The sequence below is a fragment of the Pyrus communis genome, chromosome 11 (genome assembly GCF_963583255.1).
Source record: "Pyrus communis chromosome 11, drPyrComm1.1, whole genome shotgun sequence".
Taxonomy (NCBI): domain Eukaryota; kingdom Viridiplantae; phylum Streptophyta; class Magnoliopsida; order Rosales; family Rosaceae; genus Pyrus; species Pyrus communis.
The window spans coordinates 1,854,571-1,877,363 of record NC_084813.1 but is presented as its reverse complement, the minus strand read 5'-3'; the positions used below and the strand labels follow the sequence as shown (position 1 = coordinate 1,877,363).

General features: G+C 37.7%; 1 protein-coding gene and 1 pseudogene across 1 annotated transcript; one reads left to right on the top strand and one right to left on the bottom strand.

Moving 5' to 3' along the window:
• The first annotated feature begins 4,754 nt into the window (after positions 1-4,754).
• On the top strand, positions 4,755-5,690 carry LOC137709543 (protein C2-DOMAIN ABA-RELATED 4-like). The gene is made up of 2 exons (XM_068448626.1): positions 4,755-4,981; positions 5,246-5,690. The coding sequence occupies exons 1-2, from the start codon at positions 4,871-4,873 to the stop codon at positions 5,630-5,632; spliced, it is 498 nt and encodes a 165-aa protein (XP_068304727.1). The 5' UTR covers positions 4,755-4,870; the 3' UTR covers positions 5,633-5,690.
• Positions 5,691-11,307: 5,617 nt separating this feature from the next.
• On the bottom strand, positions 11,308-13,917 carry LOC137708300 (transcription factor MYB1-like; annotated as a pseudogene).
• Between the last annotated feature and the right edge of the window lie 8,876 nt (positions 13,918-22,793).

The window sequence follows — 22,793 nt, the reverse complement described above, 5'->3', positions numbered from 1 at the left end:
ACTGCGTGGATTAATTCTGAATATATGCGTTCCGAAAATTAGGAATTGCGCAGCAACAATAAAACTATTCAGTCATATTTGATATTATAAGCCCAAACTGGACGTACTTACGTCTAAGCCCAAGCCCAAACCTGGACGTACTTACGTCTAAGCCCAATTCATTTTTAATCCCCAATATTTTCGCCCAATATAACTTTGTACATTCATAGCCATAACACTTGACCAAAAAAAAAAAAAAAAAAAAAATCATAGCCATAACACCTTGGTTTGGTGGTATTATTTTGCATTTATAAGTGAAAAGTTTAAGATTTAAGACTTGTGCATGGCGTATTTGAAACTATTTATTCTCCAATCCCTTAATATGAATTTAACATTTTATTAGAAAATTTTTTGTACATTCAATTCTACATGAATAGTATTTTGCGGTGTTAAGTGAACATCGTAAAAAAATGTATTACAGAGTCCACTAGTTGCCTTAATATAGTTTATGGTGTATTTCTTTTCATCACTCACAACTTAACATGCACGTCATAATTGAGCTTGATTATTTACGACGCGGACTCTTAGATTGAGACCATATATCTTAAATGATACTTCACGACGTATTTTGTGCGTCGTAAATGGGCAATTATGTCGTAGTGACATAGACTAGTAGTTTATGTGCAGATGGTTTACCAAATGAAAAAGACATTTGAAATACATATTTCTATTTCTGTATAGATAATGTCGAAAGAGACTGATAAGAAAAAAGCACACTAACAATGACACTAGTTAAACAACTATTCAATTATTTATTCAGTAAAACAGTTCCGTTAAGTAAGATTTATTTTTAGCTATGCTTTTTGAAATTTTATTTTGATCTCATTTTGTCCATTGTAACTCAAAAGCCACAATTTTACTCCATGAAACTCAAAATTCATTCTACTTTGACTTGTGGACTCTCTCTTCTCTTTGAAACTTATAGGTTGTCTCCTAAACATATGTGAGACCCAACGTCCAACAAGACTATAACACATGTGCAATAAATTTGATTATAAATCTCCGCTATGTGTTAACATTCAACAATAAGAGAATATGAAGTTTGAAAGAAACTGAAGAGATATAAAAAAAAAAAAAAAAAGAAAAAGAAATTGATTAGCCTGGTGCACTCAAATCAAACTCACATAAGAAATTAACATACCTGAGGCAATGTGGAGTGAATTTTGAGTTTTATAAAGACGGCTTTCAAGTTTCATGGGACGACTTTCAAGTTTCATGGGAGCAAAATGGAGTCAAGATCGAGTTTTAAGGGGAAAAAAAACGAAGCAAACTTTGAGTTTCAGAAGTAAAATGATAATTTTTGAATTACAGGGAACAAAATAAGATTAAGTTAAGTTTTAGAACGCATAGCAAAAAAATAAGCCTTAAAGTAATAAGTGGCAACTGAAAAGGTAGCATGGGAAAGGCATCACCGTCACAATCCTTTAAGAGGAAGTCAAGCCGTCACCGTCACCATGTTTTTCCAAGAAATGGGTAGTTCTTGATAATTACATAAATTTAAAGTCATAAGACCCCAAGATTCCTTGTTTGTCTTTCTCGAAGCCCATTATTTTTTCACAATTCTAGAACGAATTGTATCAACATGCGATGTGTGGAGACAAAAACTACCCCACATCTTCCTTCCTAACATCTTCTTTTATTTTATTTCAGTTTCCCACAAAAAAAAAAAAAAAAAAAAAATCTTCTTTTATTTAGTTTTTAAGGAAAAAAAACATTTGTTGCTTAAATTAATAAATTGGAAAACAATTTTTGCATACTCATTTTTCTTAATATTCACAAATCAAATGAAATTCAAGAAACAAAAAAAAATAAAATAAAAAAGATATTTTTAGAATGAGAAAACGAATATAAATGATCCCTTTAAAAACGATACACTTGCTATATATTTGTACCATTATTTGTACTATTAGTCTAATAGAGATGTGAATCATATGTGTTGGTGAACTTGAACTCCATGAGAAAAAGTGGTACAAATTATAGTATAAATATGTTATAAGTGTAGCATTAGTCATTTTTTAAATTACGCTCTTGAAAAAAACCAAAAATATGACCTAAACACAATGGTTGGTCAACAAGCTTATCCGCATTGCAACTACTGTTATATGCTCAATTATCAAAATTTAGCATAATCTATATTCAAGCAACTAAAAGCTTAAATTAAATTACAAATCTTAATCTCGAAAACCACTACGAATTGAGATCAAGCTATCATAGAACCTCCCGTATCTAACCAAGAAGTATTTGTAAATGAACGGGTGAATTTGGAGACACTTCAGTCTTGAACAGTTCAACCGCGCAAAAAAAACGAATAATAATTGCAAAACAGCACATAAGAGTCATAATTTGATAGAACTACTAGAAGCATACGAGCAAATACCAACCAAGTCCTTCAAAATAAATTTAATCATCTGCATGACTATAATATTAGAATTATAATGGGAGTTGTATTCCTTTCCTAATCTGTTTTGGCATGGAATGATTTTATAATTCATATCTTATTGTTTGGAACAACTTCGCAATCTACACAAAGATACAGTTTCCTTTCCCATTTCTAAAAAAAATTGAAAAAGAAAAAAGAAAAGCAGCCCACCTTATTGTACTGGACATAAGCATTATTGCTGAATAATAAAATCTTATGTTTTCGCATGTGATTTGTGTGTGAATATCCGACCTTCAGATTGGACATAATTCTTTTTTTTTCTTTTTTCATATCACATATTTTTGACATGATGAGCTATCTATTCCAATTTAATTTTATAATGAAATGGTATTGAATTCATGATTCACAGAAAGCAAACCTAAATTTCATCTTTACAAATAAATAAAAAAAATCATTAGATAGTAATATTAAGTAACTAATAGTATCGTTGCATATTATCCTTCGATTAACAGTACGTAGTCTTGTAATGCTTGCAGCTAAAGCAACGGACGATTTCAAGTTTCAACGTTGATTTTAATTTTCGTTTCCGAATTATAAACTTATTCAATGGTTGTAGAAAAGTTTATTCTAGATGAAAAGACCCAAGGACTCATATATCAAGGGATGTTTTCGACCTACATGTCACCATCATTCCTCCCATTTTTCAAGGTACCGGAACTCTTGTTGATTTGGAGTTCCACCAACAGTTGGAATTTACACCAACAATTTGGCCCATCGTTAAAGCAATTAAAAAATAATATTTAATTAAGGCTAAATTGGATTAATGGTACCTGTGGTGAGAGGGTAATCGGAAGATAGTCCTATGATGATAAAATTCAGATTTAAACTCTTGTGGTGAACTCCCTTAGGATTTAAATCCAAAATTAACATTTATGTGAACTCTCTGTTAACCCAAAATTAACAACCCAATTTGCAGTTCTTTCTTATTTTTACAAATCTTGAAGCTTCTTTTATTGCAGAGAGGCTCCAACCACACCATCCTCAATCTGTAAGTTAGTTTTCACAACCCAATATTTCATTTTTCAGTATTTGAATGGAATCGAAGCATGAATCAATGAATTCATAGCTTTGGATGAATGAGTTTTTTTCTCCTTTGGTTATGAAGGTTGAATGGGTTAACAGACAGACGAGAAAGATGTTAATTTTGGGCTTAAATATGAATTTTTTCATCACGGGGACCATTAATCCAATTTAGCCTTTAATTAATATAGCACCGGTGCCCTCTCTCTTCCATCTCCCTCCGCTGTCTCGATATTGCAACTAGAAACCAAGCATTTTTTGACAAAGGGTCACTGGCACATGTGCCAAAATGTCTGTCCTCCACCCAACAACCACGTCACGCCGACCACCATGAACACCCACTGAAGCTCCAGCCTCCACTACACAACTAAAATATCAATTTGGCACCATCATCTTCTTCTATCATGTTGCTTCATCATCATGATTTAAAGACGCCAGTTCTTGATCACCAGGAGAAAGGTGGGATGATAAGGGGACGAGGTCATGGTAAGGCAAAACCCCAGGCGGCGATGGTGGTTGTCGGGGGCTAAGAGGAATTAGAGGGGCATAATTAGAAGGTTGGGGAAGGGCCTCGAGAATGAGGCTTATTTTAAAAATTAAAAAATTCATTTATTAATCATTCTATACAAGATAAAACTATTTTGGCCTTAGTGGGGCAGATGGTGTCATTGAATGGGAAGAGAACATTACTTGCACTCAACAAGAGGTGTGCATTCCCGTCACTTCTTAAAATTTCTTTAAATTTAACTAAAATCACCAACTGTAATACCGTATAATCATAATTATACGATGGTTAAGAAACCACTAAGTTCGTATTTACATTTCTTGTAGTTCTGTAGACTGTAGAACTTTAAATTGTTTATACTTTAAACAATAAAAATTGTAAGAAAGGAGGAAATTGACAATTCTTAACAAGTTTGAAGCCTTAATATTTTTTATACAATAAAAATTGTAAGAAAGGAGGAAAAGTCTAGGTCCGCATGACTATTGTTTTTTTTTTCTTTTATATTTTTTGTTGAGAGTGCGCGTGACTATTATTGGTTGGGTTGATTTTGTAACGTCACATGTTGAAAAAAAAAGGCACAGGATATTGGGTGGCCGGCTTCTAGTCGTGGCTAAAGCATAAAGTATTGTCTTCAAAAGCGACCACCAAATTTGAAATAAATAAAAAGTCTTTGATTCTTCAGACAGTTTTGTGTATAAAAGGCGGAATTGCAGTGGTTTGGCATAAAAAATTCCTTCAACTACTTGAATACAAAGAAATCCAAATTTCTCACCCTCCTCTCCTGCATATACCTTCCTACTCCCGCCATTTTTGGTACTAGTTGGATTTGTGGAAAAAAATTAAATAAAAAATCTGGTGTTGATCGAATGGAGGACATGATGGGTCTGCTGAGAATTCACGTCCAAAGAGGAGTGAACCTTGCTGTTCGAGACATGAAAAGCAGTGATCCTTATGTTGTTGTTAAAATGGGCAAACAGGTAATATTTCAATCTGGCTAGCTTCCTTCAATTTACTAACTACTTTTGTGTTTATTTTTTCCTTGTTTTGATGCATTTCCTGATCCATTTGGGTTTGTGGGTTTTGGTTATACGTTCTGAAATTTAGGTTTTAGATGACATATTAGAACTACGCGGGGTGGGGGAATTTGGACTTGGTGTAGCAGAGAGGGTGGATCACGCTATTAGTCAACTTGGCTAAACTCATATTACTTGATAGCTTAAACCTATTTTTTGATGATGCAGAAACTGAAAACTCGTGTGGTGAAGCGGAATGTGAATCCAGAATGGGATGAAAGATTGACACTTTCCGTTACAGAACCAAATCTTCCGATCACGCTTTTTGTGTACGATAAAGACACATTTAGTTTTGATGACAAAATGGGGGACGCACACTTTGATATTGCACAATTTGTCGAAGTCTTGAGGATGCGATCGGAAGGCCTCCCAGATGGAACCGTAATTACAAAAGTACAACCAAGCAGGGAGAACTGTCTTGCTGAAGAGAGCTGCATCATCTGGTCCAACGGCAAACTCGTCCAAAACATGATCCTCAGACTCAGAAATGTGGAGTGTGGGGAGATTGAACTCCAGTTGCAGTGGATTGATGTTCCTAGTTCTAGGGGTCTGTAGATTGTAGATTGCAATTGCTCTCTCTCTCTCTCTCTCTCTCTCTCTCTCTCTCTCTCTCTCTCTCTCTCTCTCTCTCCATGTATATAATTGGATTTGGTGTTCTGGCTAATTCAATCCTTTTGTTCATAAAGATGTGAAAATAGAGTGATCGATTTTTATGTGTTTTATCCTCCCAGGTACTGGTATCAATTATTTGGGATGCGAGAGTTATTTTCATACAATATTTACTTATGTAAACAAATAATTGTGTCAAGTTATTGATTCAAAAAAATTGGATTCAACCATTATTCGTAGAAGAAAATTTGTGGTTATGAGAGGGGTGCGGTGAACCAAGTGTTTGGAATATAGATATGCAAGCAGGAGGTCGAACTGACAAAGTTGGTAAAAAAGAGAGCAGAAATTAATCTAACGCCCTGCGGCTGGGGAAGAAGCTGACAGATATTCTTGGAATGTGGCAGGTTAATGATCCGGGCCTATACCTCGAAATTCCATCTAATTGGGGCAGACCAAAACGTCATGCACTAGCGTATGTTAAAAGTAGGGTCTTGGAAAGCTCGAAGGCTGGAAGCAGAACCTTCTCTCCGTGGCTGGAAAAGGAGTACTTAGTATAGCGGTGGCTCAAGCAATCCCTACTTAAATTCCCAGTTTCCATTTGTAAAGATCTAGACTCTATGCTTGCTCAGTTCTGGTGGCGTCAAAAGGAGGACGAAAGCAAGATTCATTGGGTTGGTTGGAATAAGCTGGGCCTTCCGAAGTGTGATGAGGAGGGGTTTAGGTTTAAGACCTATCCAGGATTTCAATTTAGCTCTCCTTGCTAAGCAGCGTCGGTGGATTATTAACGAACCGAAGTCCTTTTGGGTGCCGTTTTTGAAGGCTCAGTATTTCCCTACCACATCTTTCATTGAGGCCAAGAGAGGTCACAGAGCATCTTGGGCGTGGGCTAGCCTTCTAAAAGGTCGAGATATTATTTCAGGAGATGCCCATTGGCAGGTAATGAATGGACAAAGTATCAAGTTGTGGGTTGACCGTTGGTTGCCTTCTCTTCCTGATGGGCATCCAACCCCATCTGAGGGAGGGCTGATCAATCAAAATCAAATGGTGGAGTCACTAATCTGCCAAAATTCTTCTTGGGATTTGGATGCAAATGATTCTGGAGACTGGCATCGGTGACCATCGGGGTGTAGATCATCTGGTTTGGCCATGGGATAAAACGGGAAGGTTCACGGTGCACTCGGCTCAGCGAAACTGTGGGGTGACTGGTGGAGTGGGTCAACCCTTTTCGTCTTGGCAGATTGGTGGCGTGGGGTGGAAAAAAAATTTAGAAATTGCATGCTCCTCCAAAAGTTAGAAATTTTATGTGGAGGACTTTTGGGGGTACTCTGGCCACCAAGTTGGCTCTTTACAAACCGCATTCCTCCCCATCTCCAATTTGCCCTATATGTAACGAGGAGGAAGAATCTGTGGAACACATGTTTCTTTTGTGTCCTTGGGTTGTGCCCATATGGTTTGGTGGTTCCCTAAACTACAGGATCTCTAGGAGTAACACTACCCTTGGTAATTGGCTCCACTATGTTGCTTATGCATATTTGGAAGGCTAGCTACTCAACAATCTTTAATCTCAAGCCCCTTTTACCAAATATGGTTACAGACTTTATATCTTGCGCGGTGAACCCTTTTGTGGCTGCAAAGAGAAGAAGCTAGAGAGAGAGAGTCAAAGAGAATATTTCACATCTGCAACATTCTAACCGTTGCAGAATGATGCTCCACTTTCATATATTCATTCATTTCTTACATCAGTTATCATCACCATTCAAATACATAAGCCATTGTGATTATGACACATGGCAATTACAAGGCATGTGAGCCATTGAAAATGAAAACTGATCTAAGTCCTACACTTGGCATATGAGCTCAAGCTATCTCAATAGAAAACAGTTTCATAAAATGACAAAATAAAAAATCTACTAGGTAAATCATTTACTAACAAGAAATTAGTAAGCAATTTACTTTTCAACACTCCCTTCTAAATTGCTAACTAATTTCACACCAATCAAGCTTCTCAAATAGTTGAATTTGTCCTTGGGAAGAGCCTTGGTAAAAATGTCTGCAATATGTTCTTCACTCTTGCAGTAAATCAAATCGATCACTCCTTCTTGAATTGCATCTCTAATGAAATGAAACTTCTTGCCAATGTTCTTGGTCCTTTGATGAAACACTGGATTCTTAGACATGGCTATAGCTGATGTATTATCACAGAATATGGAAGTTGCAGCAGCTTGCTCTTCTCCAAAGTCCTCGAGCATAAACCTAAGCCAAATGGCCTGAGAGGTTGCTTCAGCTGCACTAACATACTCAACTTCTGCAGTTAGTAGGCAACAATCAATTGCCTTTCTAACCCCATATCTTCACAGAACTTTGAAAACTCTAGGGATGTGTATTCTCCACCGCTATCACTTCTAAGTTTCTTAATTTGGTAGCCACTCTGTAGGTTAACCATGGATTTGAATTGTTTGAAAATGTTGAAGACTTGAGACTTGTGCTGCAAGAATAATACCCAACACATCCTAGTGTGATCATCAATAAATGTGAGAAAGAATCTGTTGCCTCCAAGAGTGCATTGGACCACATATATCAGCGTGAATAAGTTCTAGAGGTTGTGATGCCCTCCAAGTCTTTCCCTTGTCAAATGGTTCCCTGTGACCCCTTCTCTGTAGCACATCCAGAGCAAACATGCTCAGAGACTTGTAGTTTAGGTAAACCCTGCACCATTTCATTCTCTTGCAGGAGCATCAAACTGATGTAGTTTAGATGTCCATATTTTCTATGCCATAACCAAGAAGACTCTTCAACAGTTGCTCTATTAGCCATGTGAGGATTGACATATTCCAAACTTAAGGGAAAACATTTGTTTCCTTTCATTGGAACACTTGCAATCAAATCTTCCATATGTCTATCTCCATATATATATCAACCATGTAATCACTAACACACAAGCCAATAACCATGCTCTACCCTCTGCCTTACACTCAACAAATTCTCATCCAATCCAGGTACAATCATAACCTCTTTAATATATCTAGTCACACCCTTCATTTCAATAACCAAGTTACCTTTGCCTATTGACTGTACTAAATCTCCAGTGCTCATTTTAACTCTACACTTCACATTTTTATCAACATCAATAAGCAAGGATTTATGAGAGGTTATATGATTACTACATGCACTGTCTACATACCATATGTTCATATTTTTTCCAATAGTAGCAGAATGACAGGCATAAAACATGGTTGTAGATTTTGTTACCTGATTTGCAAAGTTTACAAGCTTTCCAGCCTTGTTTGGTTGATCACAGTCCTTGATGAGATGACCAAAACGATTGCATCCATGGCATTTTGGCTTCCCTTTAAACCAACACTCACCACAGTGTAGCTTATTACAATGCTTGCATTTTCCCTTAGCCTGATCCGATTTTCCTCCTTGATCATACTTGCCACCTTGATTAGCAAGATTCTAAGGTTTAGGGTCCTATATCTTTCCATTCGATTTCCAGTTCTTCTTTGGTTTAGAGTTACCAAAAGAGGCATTTGACTGAGTCCCATTTGGATTCACACTCATACTACTGAAAGCTCTCTCAGTGGTACTCTCAGCATACTTGTCAAGGCGCTGTACAAATCCTCTCAATGCAGCAATAACCTTTTGCACCTCAATAGTTTCAATGTCCTTAGTTTGTTCGATCACATAACAAACATGATCAAATTCTTTGGTCAAGCTTACTTGTTTATCACCATGAAATTCCTGGTGTAAAATATCCCAAGCGCCTTTTGAGGTCTCCTCATTCGAGATTCTGGGAAAAATATCCTCCGAAACAGCTCCTTAGATGATACCCAGCACCTTAGCATCCTTCATTAGCTTATCACTCAGAGAAGCTTTCTCTAAATTTGATGAGCTTTCATCTTCAAGCTTCTTATCGTTTGATTTTGGAATTTCAAGACCCTTTTTGACTAAGTCCCAGATTCCATGTGATTTGAAAATAGTTCTCATTCGGATCTTCCAAAATTCATAGTTGTCACCATTGAATATTGGAGCCCGAAGATCACTACTACCTGACCCAACCATTTGAGACTTGATCGATGAACTGAGTCGGAAATTTCACACTGGATTTCAAAGCACAGCACTCACAGATCCGATGCCCCGATTCCAGATTAAACCCTCGCGATACCATGTTGAGATTTTAGTAATTTATCATTGATCTGATCACTTGGATTTTGAAAGGAGCAAGAAGAATGAAAGAAAATAATCTAAAGAGAGAGTCAGAGAGAATATTTCACAGCTGCAACATTCTAATCGTTGCAGAATGATGCTCCACTTTCATATATTCATTCATTCCTTACATCAGTTATCATCACCATTCAAATACATAAGCCATTGTGATTATGACACATGGCAATTACAAGGCATGTTAACCATTGAAAATAAAAACTGATCTAAGTCCTACACTTGGCATATGAGCTCAAGCTATCTCAACAGAAAACAGTTTCACAAAATGACAAAATAGAAAATCTACTAGGTAAATCATTTACTAACAAGAAATTAGTAAGCAATTTACTTTTCAATAGTTGGATTCAAAGGAAGTAATCTCTTTTTCGAATAGTTCTATTCACCTTGGCAGTTGAGAGGTTTTCTTGATTATCGCAAGGGTCATTATGTTGGGAGAGTTTTTTCAAGGCTGTCATTGGTCTTAGATCCCAAGAACAACAAATTTGGAGGCGGATAAGTTGGCGACACAATTTTTTCAGGATATAGGATGCTGGCACTCGGATTGTGAGACCTCCATCTTCTTTGGTGCATGTTCTCAACTGGGACGGCTTGCCTTGTCCTCCTAGTTAATTTTCCTGGAATGTTGGGAGGTGACGTTTTTACACCCAGTGTAGCATCTGGGACTCTTGATCTCCACAACATTCCTATGGTTGTTGTAGTTTATTGTGTTTTCTGCTAGCCATGCTTTTGGCTTTCCGTGTACTTTATTGACTTTTACCCTGACAGTGAATTTCTAATTTCTACCAAAAAAATAAAAAATAAAAACTATTTGAACACTCAAATACGGAGTAGATAGCTTCTCATGCGGGAAATATAAAAGAGAAACTCCATAAGATAAGAAATCCCATCGCCATAAGATCCCGACCACAAACCTTTTGTAATAGTTCACTATGTTTGAAAGGTCAAGTGGCGATTGCAAAACAAAACCAATCAGAAAACCATTGAAGCAAAAAGTTACAAGGCCCCCATCCATTAAAGAATTAAACTGGTTTTTGGAAAACCTTGTTGGATGAGATCCCCGATAATACACTTCACAAAAACAACATTTTCTGGTCTTGGGTTAGATGAAGATCCATTCACAGACTTTTGGGATGAAACAATTAACAAGATCAAGTGGCAGTTTTGATGTAGAAGGTAAGAGTGGCAGTGACTTCTGTTTTGTGGTGGACCTTTGGAAGCTTTGAAATGCAGACGATACAAGTACAGAAATTCCTTGAGTTGTTTGCATTGCTTATATGATTCAACCACAGTTGTCCACGAAACAACTTGGTAGCGGTAGTTACTGATTTTATCTATTTGATGTGATTTTTACAAATAAAGATATCAATATTTTACAGATGTTTAATAATTAAGGTGGGAGCTTTTATTTATTTATTTATTTTTTTACAATCATACAACAATACTAAAATAGTACGAGCAAGGAAAATAATAGCATACAAACTAAAATGGTACTGAAGAATTGAGAATCATCTTTTTAGCTATTCTTCTTTGAATGATTCCAAAGGTCCATGTTAAAGGAGAAATCACTTCTACTTTGTCCTTCGTCAGGAAAATTGACATATGAACTTGCCGACTGTTGCATATCATCAATCCAAAAGCTTGTGAAGAGTTCTTCCTCTAACTCAAGACTGGGACATGCAGTTCTTTCAAAAGTATATCCTCGTCTTCTAACAAGGTCTTCCACCAATCATTTCCATCGTTTGTCAACGACGACATTTGTGATGACGTACTTAAATCCTCTTCTGATTGAATATGGTCTATAATTGGTTCTTTACTGCTCAAGTAATTTGAACTTTTTATGAAACTTCGGGGTTGAGGTCTGATCACAATGGTCTTTCTCGTTTCTTGGGATTTATTTTGCAATGTTTTCATGCGAGAATTGATCCGTAATCGAGTGTTCCAATAATTTTTCACATCATTCGCTGTTCTTCCTGGAAGTCTTCCAGCAATCAACGACCACCTGAGTACATACACGAAAAAAAAAAAAAATCATGAATACTTCGGATGAAAAATAAGAGGAACAAAGCAAAAAAAAAAAAACATAAAACAAAATGTTAGATTGCATTAACATTTTTCTTCTTTAGAATTAAATGGAGTGAACTAATTTAATACATAACGTGATAACAATATAGGTTAGGGAGAATTAATTTAGGAGATGGCGCTTTATAGTAGTGGTGGAAAGCAATCATGCATATATGCGCCTTGGTGCAGGTTCAATTTCCACTCAATTCGCTCCCCTCTAACAACAAACAATGTAATTCACTAACATTATTGTGTAAAAAAAAAAAAAAAGAAAGGAATTTATTAAGGCTTTAAAATCTATTAATTTCAAGATAGTTATTTGAACTGGCATGTTGAGTTCAAACTCTCCCTCATCCCAGAACATGTAATAAAAAAATTGTTTGAGGAGTACCCGCCATCTGTTTAATGGGGGAGTTTCTACACCCCAGTTGATATATATATATATATATATATATATATATCAAGGATCTTTACATCCAAGATTTTCCAATTTTGTTTGGCTCGCGGCACATACTGGTACGACAAACATTTTTTTTTTCATGTAACTGAAAACTTACATTGATAATCCAAGAGTAACTTGATGGTTAGCAGTAAGAAATGGAGTTAGCATATTTGTTTTTATAGTTTTTACCAATTCTGATCCAAGCCTCTGTACCAGGCCGAACGTACAAAATCACGAAGATTTGTCGAGCCGAGTAGGATTAAAAGCATGAAAGTGACTTTACGTAAAAAAATCTTATTACGAGATACTAATCTTCCATAGGATGCATTGTTTGAGTTTACTCGTGCCCTTTTGTGCAAAGATTTAATTTTTTCGGTCACCTAAGGTTCATGATTTATTGCTACTAGCACTTGATATTTTCTTTCACTTGTAATTATGAGGTATGAGGTTCAATTTTCAAAGATAGTGAGTTTCATATTTATTTATTACGAATTATTTATTGTTTGGCTTAACCCAAAAACAACTATTCCCCTTTAAGGTGTAATATTATAATACCAAAAAAAATGAAGAGTAAACTTATTATAAGTTCATTTTTGTGAGTTATTATTGGTTTTGGTTTACTTTGTTTGGTTAGGTCCATTCACTGGTTATCCACATCAATTTTTTTTTATTAAACTGTGTAATGAAAGTAATAATAAAGCATGGAGAGATTTTTAATGTGCTTGAAACACATGGCAACACATCATATGTTATTATACAAGTGGATAAACTTTTTTTTTTTTTTTTTTTTTTTTTTCAAGTGTCCATTCACTTGTATAATGACATATGACGAATGTGCCTGTGTTCCCAGCATACTGAAGAGTCTTTTAGAGCATAAGCTCGATTAATTAAGGGTATCAACAAGTTCAATAATGAGGACGATGTGGAGTGTCCTTCAGCTAGGATACGAATCGAAAGCGATGTTTATTTATTAATTAGTACCTGTTTCCCAAAAGCTTGTGAAGCCTAATTATAAGATCTACTTCATCCTCTGTAAAGTCTCCTCTCTTGATATTTGGCTTCAGATAGTTCAACCATCTTAGTCTGCAGCTCTTCCTGCACCTGTTTAAGCCTGAATATACATAGATGCATAGTTTATAACATTTATGTACTGAATATGCTAATGAAATGCTTTCCTAGCAATACACATATCCATCTTTCTCAGTTATATATACACATTAACATATATACCTGCTCTGTAAGGAACTTGGTGCCACTTTCCTTCTCCATGAATCTCAATGCTATGCCTGAGAAGATCATCTTCCTCTCGAGTCCAGGCACCTTTTCTCATCACACTCAAGTTAACGTTATATCCCTCCATCTCTTATCTGCTAGCAGCTATCATGAAGCTTATCTCCTGCCTACTAGCCACTTCAACGCCTCCAGAAAGCCACCGGGCTATACATAAATAGAGAGTGTTTGCGGTACCATTAAGGCTATATTTGGATGTCTCGAACTAACTAAATAAAGGCCAGTGACGTGCATGTCTGGTATCCACAGAAGCAAAAAGTGACACATTTAAAACATTTCAACAGTTTTTCTGAAGTCATATATTAGCTACCAGTCTAACCTCTGAAATATGTATGCATGCATGTATCTATATTACTGAAAGAGCTAACATTTCTGCATGACAAGGGAAGTCAATTTTCTATGGAACCGGATCCTCTCCGAGGCAAACACTCGGGATACTGCTGAGTAACAAACACGGGCGCTGTTGGATTTCAATCAAACGGCTATAATTATTATAACTTTAAGAGGGATCTCTATGTTTGTAACCGTTAAATCGAAATTCAACAGCCCGTATTTCTCGCTCAGCAGGATTCCGATGGTTTGCCTCGAAGAGGATCTAGGTCCATTTTCTATGGCACAAAATTCTCTAGCTATAATATAATATTCAAAAGCACATTTGTACGAACGTGAATGTAGAATCGTGTAACTAATTACAACACACATCTTTCACCACCAGCATATTCCTGCGGCTTGAGATTTTTTGAATGCATGTGTTCACTGCTTTCTGAAGTGTTCGTTTGCTTGTACTTGCAAATAAACCAAAAAAAAAGTGTTTGCCTTCTAATTTGTTTCTACCGTCTGCCATGTAAAAGACAACGAGGCCCGGTCACTATTTTTCTCTCTCTACCAAACCTGTACGAAACTTTTAGACGCTACAGCGAACATTAATTGCCCAATAATTGGACTTTGGTGCTTCAACTCACTTAAGCTCTCACAAGAGTCACTCTCAGTTAATTTCTATACTAAATATTTTTTGTAGGCATACCGAATTTAGTGACCAAATTTGTTAACCAAAAACTTGCCTTATTAAATCAACTTTTAACTTACTATGAGGCGAATATATAATTTTATTTCAGTATTCAAAAATTGATATGTCATATCAATCGTAAATAAATTTGACGACTTCAATATTAATTACATGCTTAAACATAAATAGAAAAGAAATTGACAAAACATAAAAATATATTTCAAGAACATCAAAACTTGGAAAAATAGGAAACAAGGAACAAGTTTACAATCTTCCTATTTCCTACCAGCCACGCATCGATTGTCCCTCTCTCAAACTCATTCTGCCCAATAAACTGCCCAATAAATCAGGACTATAATTACACAACATCGTAATCGTGTTATAACATGATATAACATTCAACGTTTAAATTAACATATTATTAGGGAATACTATGAAATTACACAACATCGTAATCCTGTTCACCATGACCCAACATTCAATGTTTAAGGTAAAACATAATCGTTCAAAATTACACTTAAGGTTATATAATTATCGTAATGTTACAATAAAGTACAAATAATGGCGTTGGTATTACAATAGCAAGTTGTTTTTTCCAACCTGGATATCAGATTATACTCTTTTTTTTAACAAATGATAGTATCTGCACTAAGTGAAAGTGGGCTAAGCCTTACAATGAATTTTCCATAATAATGTCGTTCAACTTCGCCTTCGATGACAATCGAACCTAAAATCTCTCACTTACAAGTGAAGAGGAATATCATTAGACCATAGTATTAAGTGGTATCAGATTACACTTTTATGGTAGAACTACTTAGATGTTATTACACTACAATATTAATTTTCAAATAAATAGTACCGATAGCCTTTTCTTATGAAAATATTCTGAAAAATTGAAGTACACTTTTTTGTTGTAATACTAATTATTCAAACATCTTCAAAAATTTACTCAAACATATTTTAATTACTCAAATATCTTTAAATTTTTACTATGTTTTCCCTTGATTGAGTAGTACATTTCTTATATTGGAAGAAGTTTCAATTTTGATTCCTTCTCTCTATAATTTGTTTAAAAAATAAATGAATAAATCTAAAACTTTTAATTCAAGTTTGAGGTCAGGGCCAATCCTGAGAATTTAGAGGTCCTAGGTGAGTTTTTGGAGTAGGGTCCTATAGTTCATTGACCCCCGACGTTTTGTACATTGGTATGTAGAAAATATTTTTCTAAATAGTAAATACTTGAATTTTGACATCCCAACCTGGGGGGGGACCACTTTCGGGGCCCGCCCCACCACCGTAGTACGATATTGTCCGCTTTGAGCTCTGACTACGCCCTCACGGTTTTGTTTTTGGGAACTCACGAGCAACTTCTCAGTGACTTGATCATGGGCACGTTAAATATCCTTGGTTATTTTGCTAGAGTATTGATTGACTGTGGTGCTACACATTCTGTTATTTCTCATACATTTGCTCAAGTGACGCAACCTCACCCTACACCTCTAGGGTATGATTTAGAGTTTGCTATGCCTAGAGGGGAGATATGTATTGTTGATTGTGTGTATCCAGGATGTCCAGTGATGGTGGAGGATGTTGTTATGCCAGCTGATCTTACCCCGTTAGATATTGTTGACTTTTGATTTTGGGCACGGATTGGTTGCATTTCAATCGTGCCAATATTGATTGTTACGGGAAAATAGTTACCTTCCATCGTCCTGGACTACCTGTGATTACTTTTGTGGGTGAGCAGAGTGGGGTGAGACATGGCGTTATTTCTGCTGTGCGAGCAAAAAGGTTGTTATCGAAGGGTTGCCAGGGATACTTAGCTCATGTGATGTTGAATGATGTTGATCCTAGTAGTGTGGAGGATGTAAGAGTAGTCAGGCATTTTCCTGATGTTTTCCCTGATGATTTACCTGGTTTACCGCCAGACCGAGATGTGGAGTTCACCATTGATTTGCTTCCAAGTACTAATTTTATATCCTTGACTCCTTCTCGTATGGCTCCTGCTGAGTTGAGGGAATTGAAAGTCCAGTTGCAGGAATTAGTGGATAAAGGTTTTATGGCGTAGTCGGGGCCCAAAGCGGACAATATCATGCTACGGTGGTGGAATGGGCCCTGGAAGTGGTCCCCCCGGGCTGGGATGTGACATGAAAGAATATAATTGTACATCAAACACCATTGAAATTATTAAATTAATATCAAAAGAGGAAATATATACAAACATTACTTAAAATATTACACGCCCCGTGTTTTTACATGCAAATGTACTAAATTAAGTTTACGTGATCTAATTTTTCAACCAATTTTTTTATAATTGTTTATTTTCCTAATTTTTATTAGAGATTTGAAAGGCCAAAAATAAAAGTATAAAATTCTTATTAGATTAGGCCTATTTGGATAAGCTTATTTCAGACTAAATTAAGTTTACGTGATCTAATTTTTAAACCAATTTTTTTATAATTGTTTATTTTCCTAATTTTTATTAGAGATTTGAAAGGCCAAAAATAAAAATATAAAATTCTTACTACATTAGGCCTATTTTGGATATGCTTATTTCAGAGTCTTCAGCGTGACCTTTTTAGTAAATACGAAATCAATTGAAAAAACGAACAGGTCTTTCCAGTTTCGAACTAGAGACAACATGCAAACGCTAAGCCTTTACCACTACACCAGCAAGCAGTTGTGTCACACATTTTACAATATATATCTGGCTATCATCAGGGGCGGTTCTGCTTGAGGTTTACACGCATACTTGCGGGTAATATACGTCATGAATAATGTTAACTAACTTACCTGATCAAGAAGGAAAATTACAATTTATAGAAGATTCAGCCAATTTTTCGATTGCAATCTCCCAAGATGCTTTGGCTGGCACATTAGGCTGCTCAAAAGGCTACTTGCTACTTTCAACCGTTTCAGCCGATTTTTCGATTGTAATTTCCCAAGATGTTTTGGCTGGCACAATAAGCTACTTAAAAGGCTGCTGAATATCTACCCACCTAGAATTAGGATGGTCTGCACACCTCTGATTGTAGAAATTTGTATAGGGATCGTGTGGATGCAAATTTCCCCCTTCTTCTTCTTGGATGAAAATGCACCTGCAAAACAATTAACACTTTAGGTCAAGGCCAAGAGCGCACCCACGATGATTTTTTTTTGGGGGGGGGGGGCTTTGGCCGAAGAACCTCCGATGCCAAAGTTAGAATCTGAGGGAAAAGTGTTTAGAGAAATTTGGAGAATTTAGCAAGAGAGTTGGACTTAGGTTTTTGGAGAAATGAAGTGGTATTTATAGGGGTGTGGCCGGCCTCCTTTGGAGAGATGGGAACTGGCCACATTTGGTGGTTTTTGGGTGTAATTGCAAGATATTATGTCAAAATAATATCTTGCAATCAATTAGGAAATTAATTAGAAAATTAATTAATTAATTAGGCAATTAATCAATTAATTTAGGTAATTAATCCTATTTTGAATAAATATTTTGGAGGTTACCTTGTGGGGAGGATTTGATGAGGATGGATGAAATATGTTTTGAATAAATATATACTTATTTTGATCACTTTTGACCTTGATTGAGTTGTGATTTTCCGCTGCTCGAACATGGGAGTTTCGGTGCGCCTCGAGGGTAATTTTGTCTTTTTAACTCAAGAATCCACGTGTCGCCTCCATATTTTTCTTGATTATTTTTGGCTCTACAAATGCCCCCACACCTGTTGGGTTGCTTGTAGGAAAAGGCAACATGTGTAAAGATCTTCTTGCTTTAGGAAACATAGGATTGTTTCCTATTTTGATGTATATTCCCTCTTTAATTGGAAATTAGATCCTTCTAGGAAAGGGGAATAAATTTCTCCCAAAGTCTATTTAAGTCTACCTTAAGTAGATTATTAAATCATCTTTGGAGAGCAATTTATTCTACCCTACAAGAGAGAGAAAGCTAGAGGATATTTGTTCCCCTTCCTATAGAAATCTTCTACTTTGCCTGTGAAAAGAACCGTCTTTCGTTGCTTTCTTTGTCTTCTCCGCGCCGCACCGGGGTAAGAAAAAAATATTAATTTTCCTTGTATTCTTTTTGGATAGTGCTGTTGTAGGGCAATCGTCGGCGTGGTGCGGCACGTCGGCTAGCAGGGACCAGGAGTTAGCTCGACATGGGTCGAGGAGGTGTTGTGGCTAGGGCCACTGCTTGGGTTGCTTGGCTTGGCTAAAGCCAAGGCTTACTTCCCCTGTTGCTGAGACTGATTCGCTTGCTGGGAAGGATAAGACTGCTTGCGTGGGCAGCTATGAGAAATCCACTAAGCCTGCTTCTGGGGAGGCTGCTGAGATATGTACGCTTTTGAAACCAGATCTGCTTGAAGACATAGACGTTTGTGCCAAGTTTGTTGATGGCGTTAAGGGAGTTGTTTGCCCAAGTTCTTTTGCGAAGCATACGATCGAGTATAAGAAGACTGTTATACTTGTCATGATGCAGAAGACGACTATTTTGACGGTTGAGTCTATGCTCATTAACCAATAGGACACCAAGGCTACCAAAGAGGTGGCAAAGGTTGTGGCAGCCGAAGCTTATTGTTATGTAAAGAGATCAAGAGGTTGGAATCTGAGCTCGTCGCTTTGAAGAGGTCTAATATCTCTACCCTTATTTCTTTGCAGCTTGAAACTGCTTGCCAAAAGATCATTGACTTGAAGACTAGGCTTGATACGATCTAAGTGAAGTATGAAAATGTAGAGAATAAGATCAGATGTTACATACCTTAGATTCAAGATCTTGAGCATGCTGTTTCTGAGCTTTGTTCCACTTGATTGAGGGTGTAAGTCTGAAATGCCTCAAGTAGTCTGGCTAGTGATTAGCTGGGAATCAAAATGAATTGCGAGCTTTTTCACTGCCAAGTCTTTTGCCATTCGACAGCATGTTAGTAGGGCCTTGTACTCTGCTTCGTTGTTGGATGTTTTGAAGCTTAGAGTGATCGCTTGCTCGAGCATCGAACCGTCTGAGGTGACAAGAACCACGCATGTTCCTGAACCTTTGTAGTTGGATGCGCCATAAATATGCAAATGCCAGAAGTCTGCATTAGCTGGAGCAGGCGCGGCTAGGGTGTGGTCGGCCACCTCCAGGACGTTGTTGGGCCACTCTGTTGCTTCGCCTAGGCTAGGCATAAAGGCGCAATAGGGAGTCGTTGAGCTGTCGTTGGGTCACTCTAGAGTTGAATTATAGAGCAAGGGTCGGCTGGTGCCGTGTGACGCATAGTAGGAGGTGGTGTTCAACTACCGGTACATGTTGCTCCTATGTAGAATATTTTGGGATGACGATGACAAAACTTGCTTCCAAGTGTGTCCTTTTAGTATTCATTTGCGCTTGGTGCGCATTTTGGGCCTAGTTGTTGCGTTCGTCAGAAAACTTTGAATCCGCCAGTGCCTACGCCTTTATTGTCGCGCGTTTGGATTGGGCATAATAGTGTGTCATGAGGATGATTGCGTGCGTCTGAAGGTATAACTTAAGCTTCCGAGTTGCAACAACTATCGCCAAAGTTAGCTTTTGAGTTTCTGGTAACATCGACTAGAGCTTTTGAACTATGAAATACATGTAGTCGGCCCCCCAGCTCTTCTCGTATGATGGTAGAGCTTATTGTAGCTTCAAATACTGTTTAACATGCAAATAGGTCATCCGTTGCTTCCAGTTTGGATAATAAAGAGGTGATGTCAAGTTCTCTTTCAAGTCTTTACATCTGGATCGGCGAGCCTCGTCCCAAAATGCATGTTTTTTTGTTAGAGTGAAAGAGTCTGCCATAGTTAGATCTTCTTTCATGATCAATTTTCTGAACAGTAGGTGATCTGCTGAAAGTCTTTTTTGGAAGGCTACTTTAGCTATCGAGTCGTTGCATCCGACTATCTTTGTTTTCTCTTCTTTGAACCTTTTCACATAGTCATGAAACGACTCTTTTGGGTTCTTCTTTAAATTGAACAAGTGGTCAGACTTCTTCTTGATCAAGCGATAAGATGAATATTCTTTGATGAAAATCAAAGAAAGTTCGTTGAAACTTTGGATGGATTGTGGCAGCAGGGCGTAGAACGAATCTTACGCCTCACCTTGTAGATTAGTAGTGAATATCTTGCACATGAGATCGTCGTTGTTTCGACAGAGGATCATTGTACTTCGGTAGTGGTTCAAGTGTCTCTCCAAGTTTTCATCTCCTTTGAAGGATGTGAAATGTGGCATGCTAAACTAGCGTGGAGGCTCTGCTTGCTCGATCTTGTCTATGAATGGTGACCTGCTTATGTTGGTCATGTCCTGTCATAGTGCCTCATAGATGACCTCATTACGTTGGAAATCACCTAATCGCTCGGTCAAAAGTCTCTCTCATTCTTCTTGAATTTGCTTTTGTTAAGGTAGCAGAGCTCTCAACTACCCCCAGTCGTGACCTGTTGGTCTAAGTTGCTTTTCCATGTGTTTGACTTATCTATACCGTGGTTGCGGTGCATATGGTACGTTCTTAGCAAGTGAGCGAGTTCTTCGCAGACTGTCGGTTGAACTTGAGCTGGATTAAGTGACTGTTCTCTCTGTCCGTCATGCTGCCTACTCTGATGTGAGGTGGATGATGCTTTTTGTGAGCTTAGCCACGAATGAACACTTCGCCTAGAAGGTTGCTCATGTTGATTATTGGAGTGTGACTTTAACCGTGAGTGTATGCTCGTCCGTGGACCTAACCGAGAGTGCACGCTTCTCCGCACGCTAAGACGAAAGTATACGCGATCTCGGGGACTCAGTCTGGAGTGTATATCATCGGAACGCTCGGTTCATGGCTGGTGGAATGGCTGCTTGCTGAGACGCTGCTAGAGAGGTTTTTCGTCTGCCCTTGTCCTACTTCTGGTCACCTTGTCCATAGCACGTTGCATCTCGGTGCGCTACAAGAGTTGATTCACTAAGGTCGCCTGCTGTGCGAGGGCGCTTGTCAACTCTATGACTCAAGTGATGTTCTTCATTTGGGTTGGAAGAGCTTGGAAAGAATGTGTCTCCTTGAGTAATGGAAATGTGGTAGACTCTGGGTGCAAGATTTGAGTTGGGAAATGTCAAATCTGCAGAGAAATGGGATGAAAATGCCCCGGTTTAATTGTTGGCTCATAAATTTGGAGTCGGGACAGTTGAATCGGCCTTGGTCCGGTTTGGGTTGCAAGGAAGGCCATGGAAGTAGGCCAGGTTTCGAGTTGGACCACATGAGTGGGTTGGGTCGTAGGCTCAGATCAGGCCACTAGAGCGCATGGGCACTGAGCTTCTTTTGGCGCAGATTAGGCTTATGCAATGTCTTGGTCCTCGACACGGCTCGGCAGGTCCTAGGCTCGGCTCGGTAAATCCTGGGCTTGGGCTCGTGTAGCTTGGAAGGGTACGGGGCACTGGGTTGATGCGGCTTAGGCCTGCGAGCCTTAGGCAGTGCATTGTGCTCTAAATTCGGCTGATAGGGCAGCGACTTGGGTTGCCCTTTGCGCCTGGGCTTGCTGCTCCCCGTGAGGCGTGGGCCTTCCAAAGATGGCCATGGTGGTTGCTACAGTGGCGCCCCGTGGTGGTGGTGCCACTCCACTTGTTGTCCCCTTTAGTCTCGTGGATTTCCGTGGTCCCATTTCTTGAACATTGGAATTTCCGTTCTTCGAGGTTTCCGAATCTATTATCATTGTATGTCTCTTTTATGTTTTATCTAAGAATTTTTATAACAAAAATTCCAAGAGTAAGAACGTACGAAAAATCTATAAATGAACAAGAAAATGAAAAACCTTGAATGCAAGAGTCATTTATGAGCGTGTGTGTGACAACCCGTTCCAAATTTTACGCTTTTATTTTATTTTAAAAGCGTGAATTTACGAAAATGCCATAGAGGCAAAGATTTTGACTTATGTTGACCATCGTCTAGAGAGACGTATGACTTATTCTTTTAATATATTCTCGTAGTACTCGTTGGTGTGAACGCATAGGCGAAATCCGTTTGCGAGTCCGGATTATAACGGTATAGTTATAGATGTTTGAAAATGGTTATTTAAAGTTTATTTATAAATTATTTGAATTCCCACCTTGTGGGAAAGTGGCCAATCAGATTTTAGGTGCAAAT

Coding starts and splice junctions, on each gene's coding strand:
- LOC137709543 (XM_068448626.1), top strand. CDS start 4,871: ATGGAGGACATGATGGGTCTGCTGAGAATTCACGTCCAAAGAGGAGTG. Junction 4,982..5,245: donor TTGTTAAAATGGGCAAACAG/GTAATATTTCAA, acceptor TTGATGATGCAG/AAACTGAAAACTCGTGTGGT.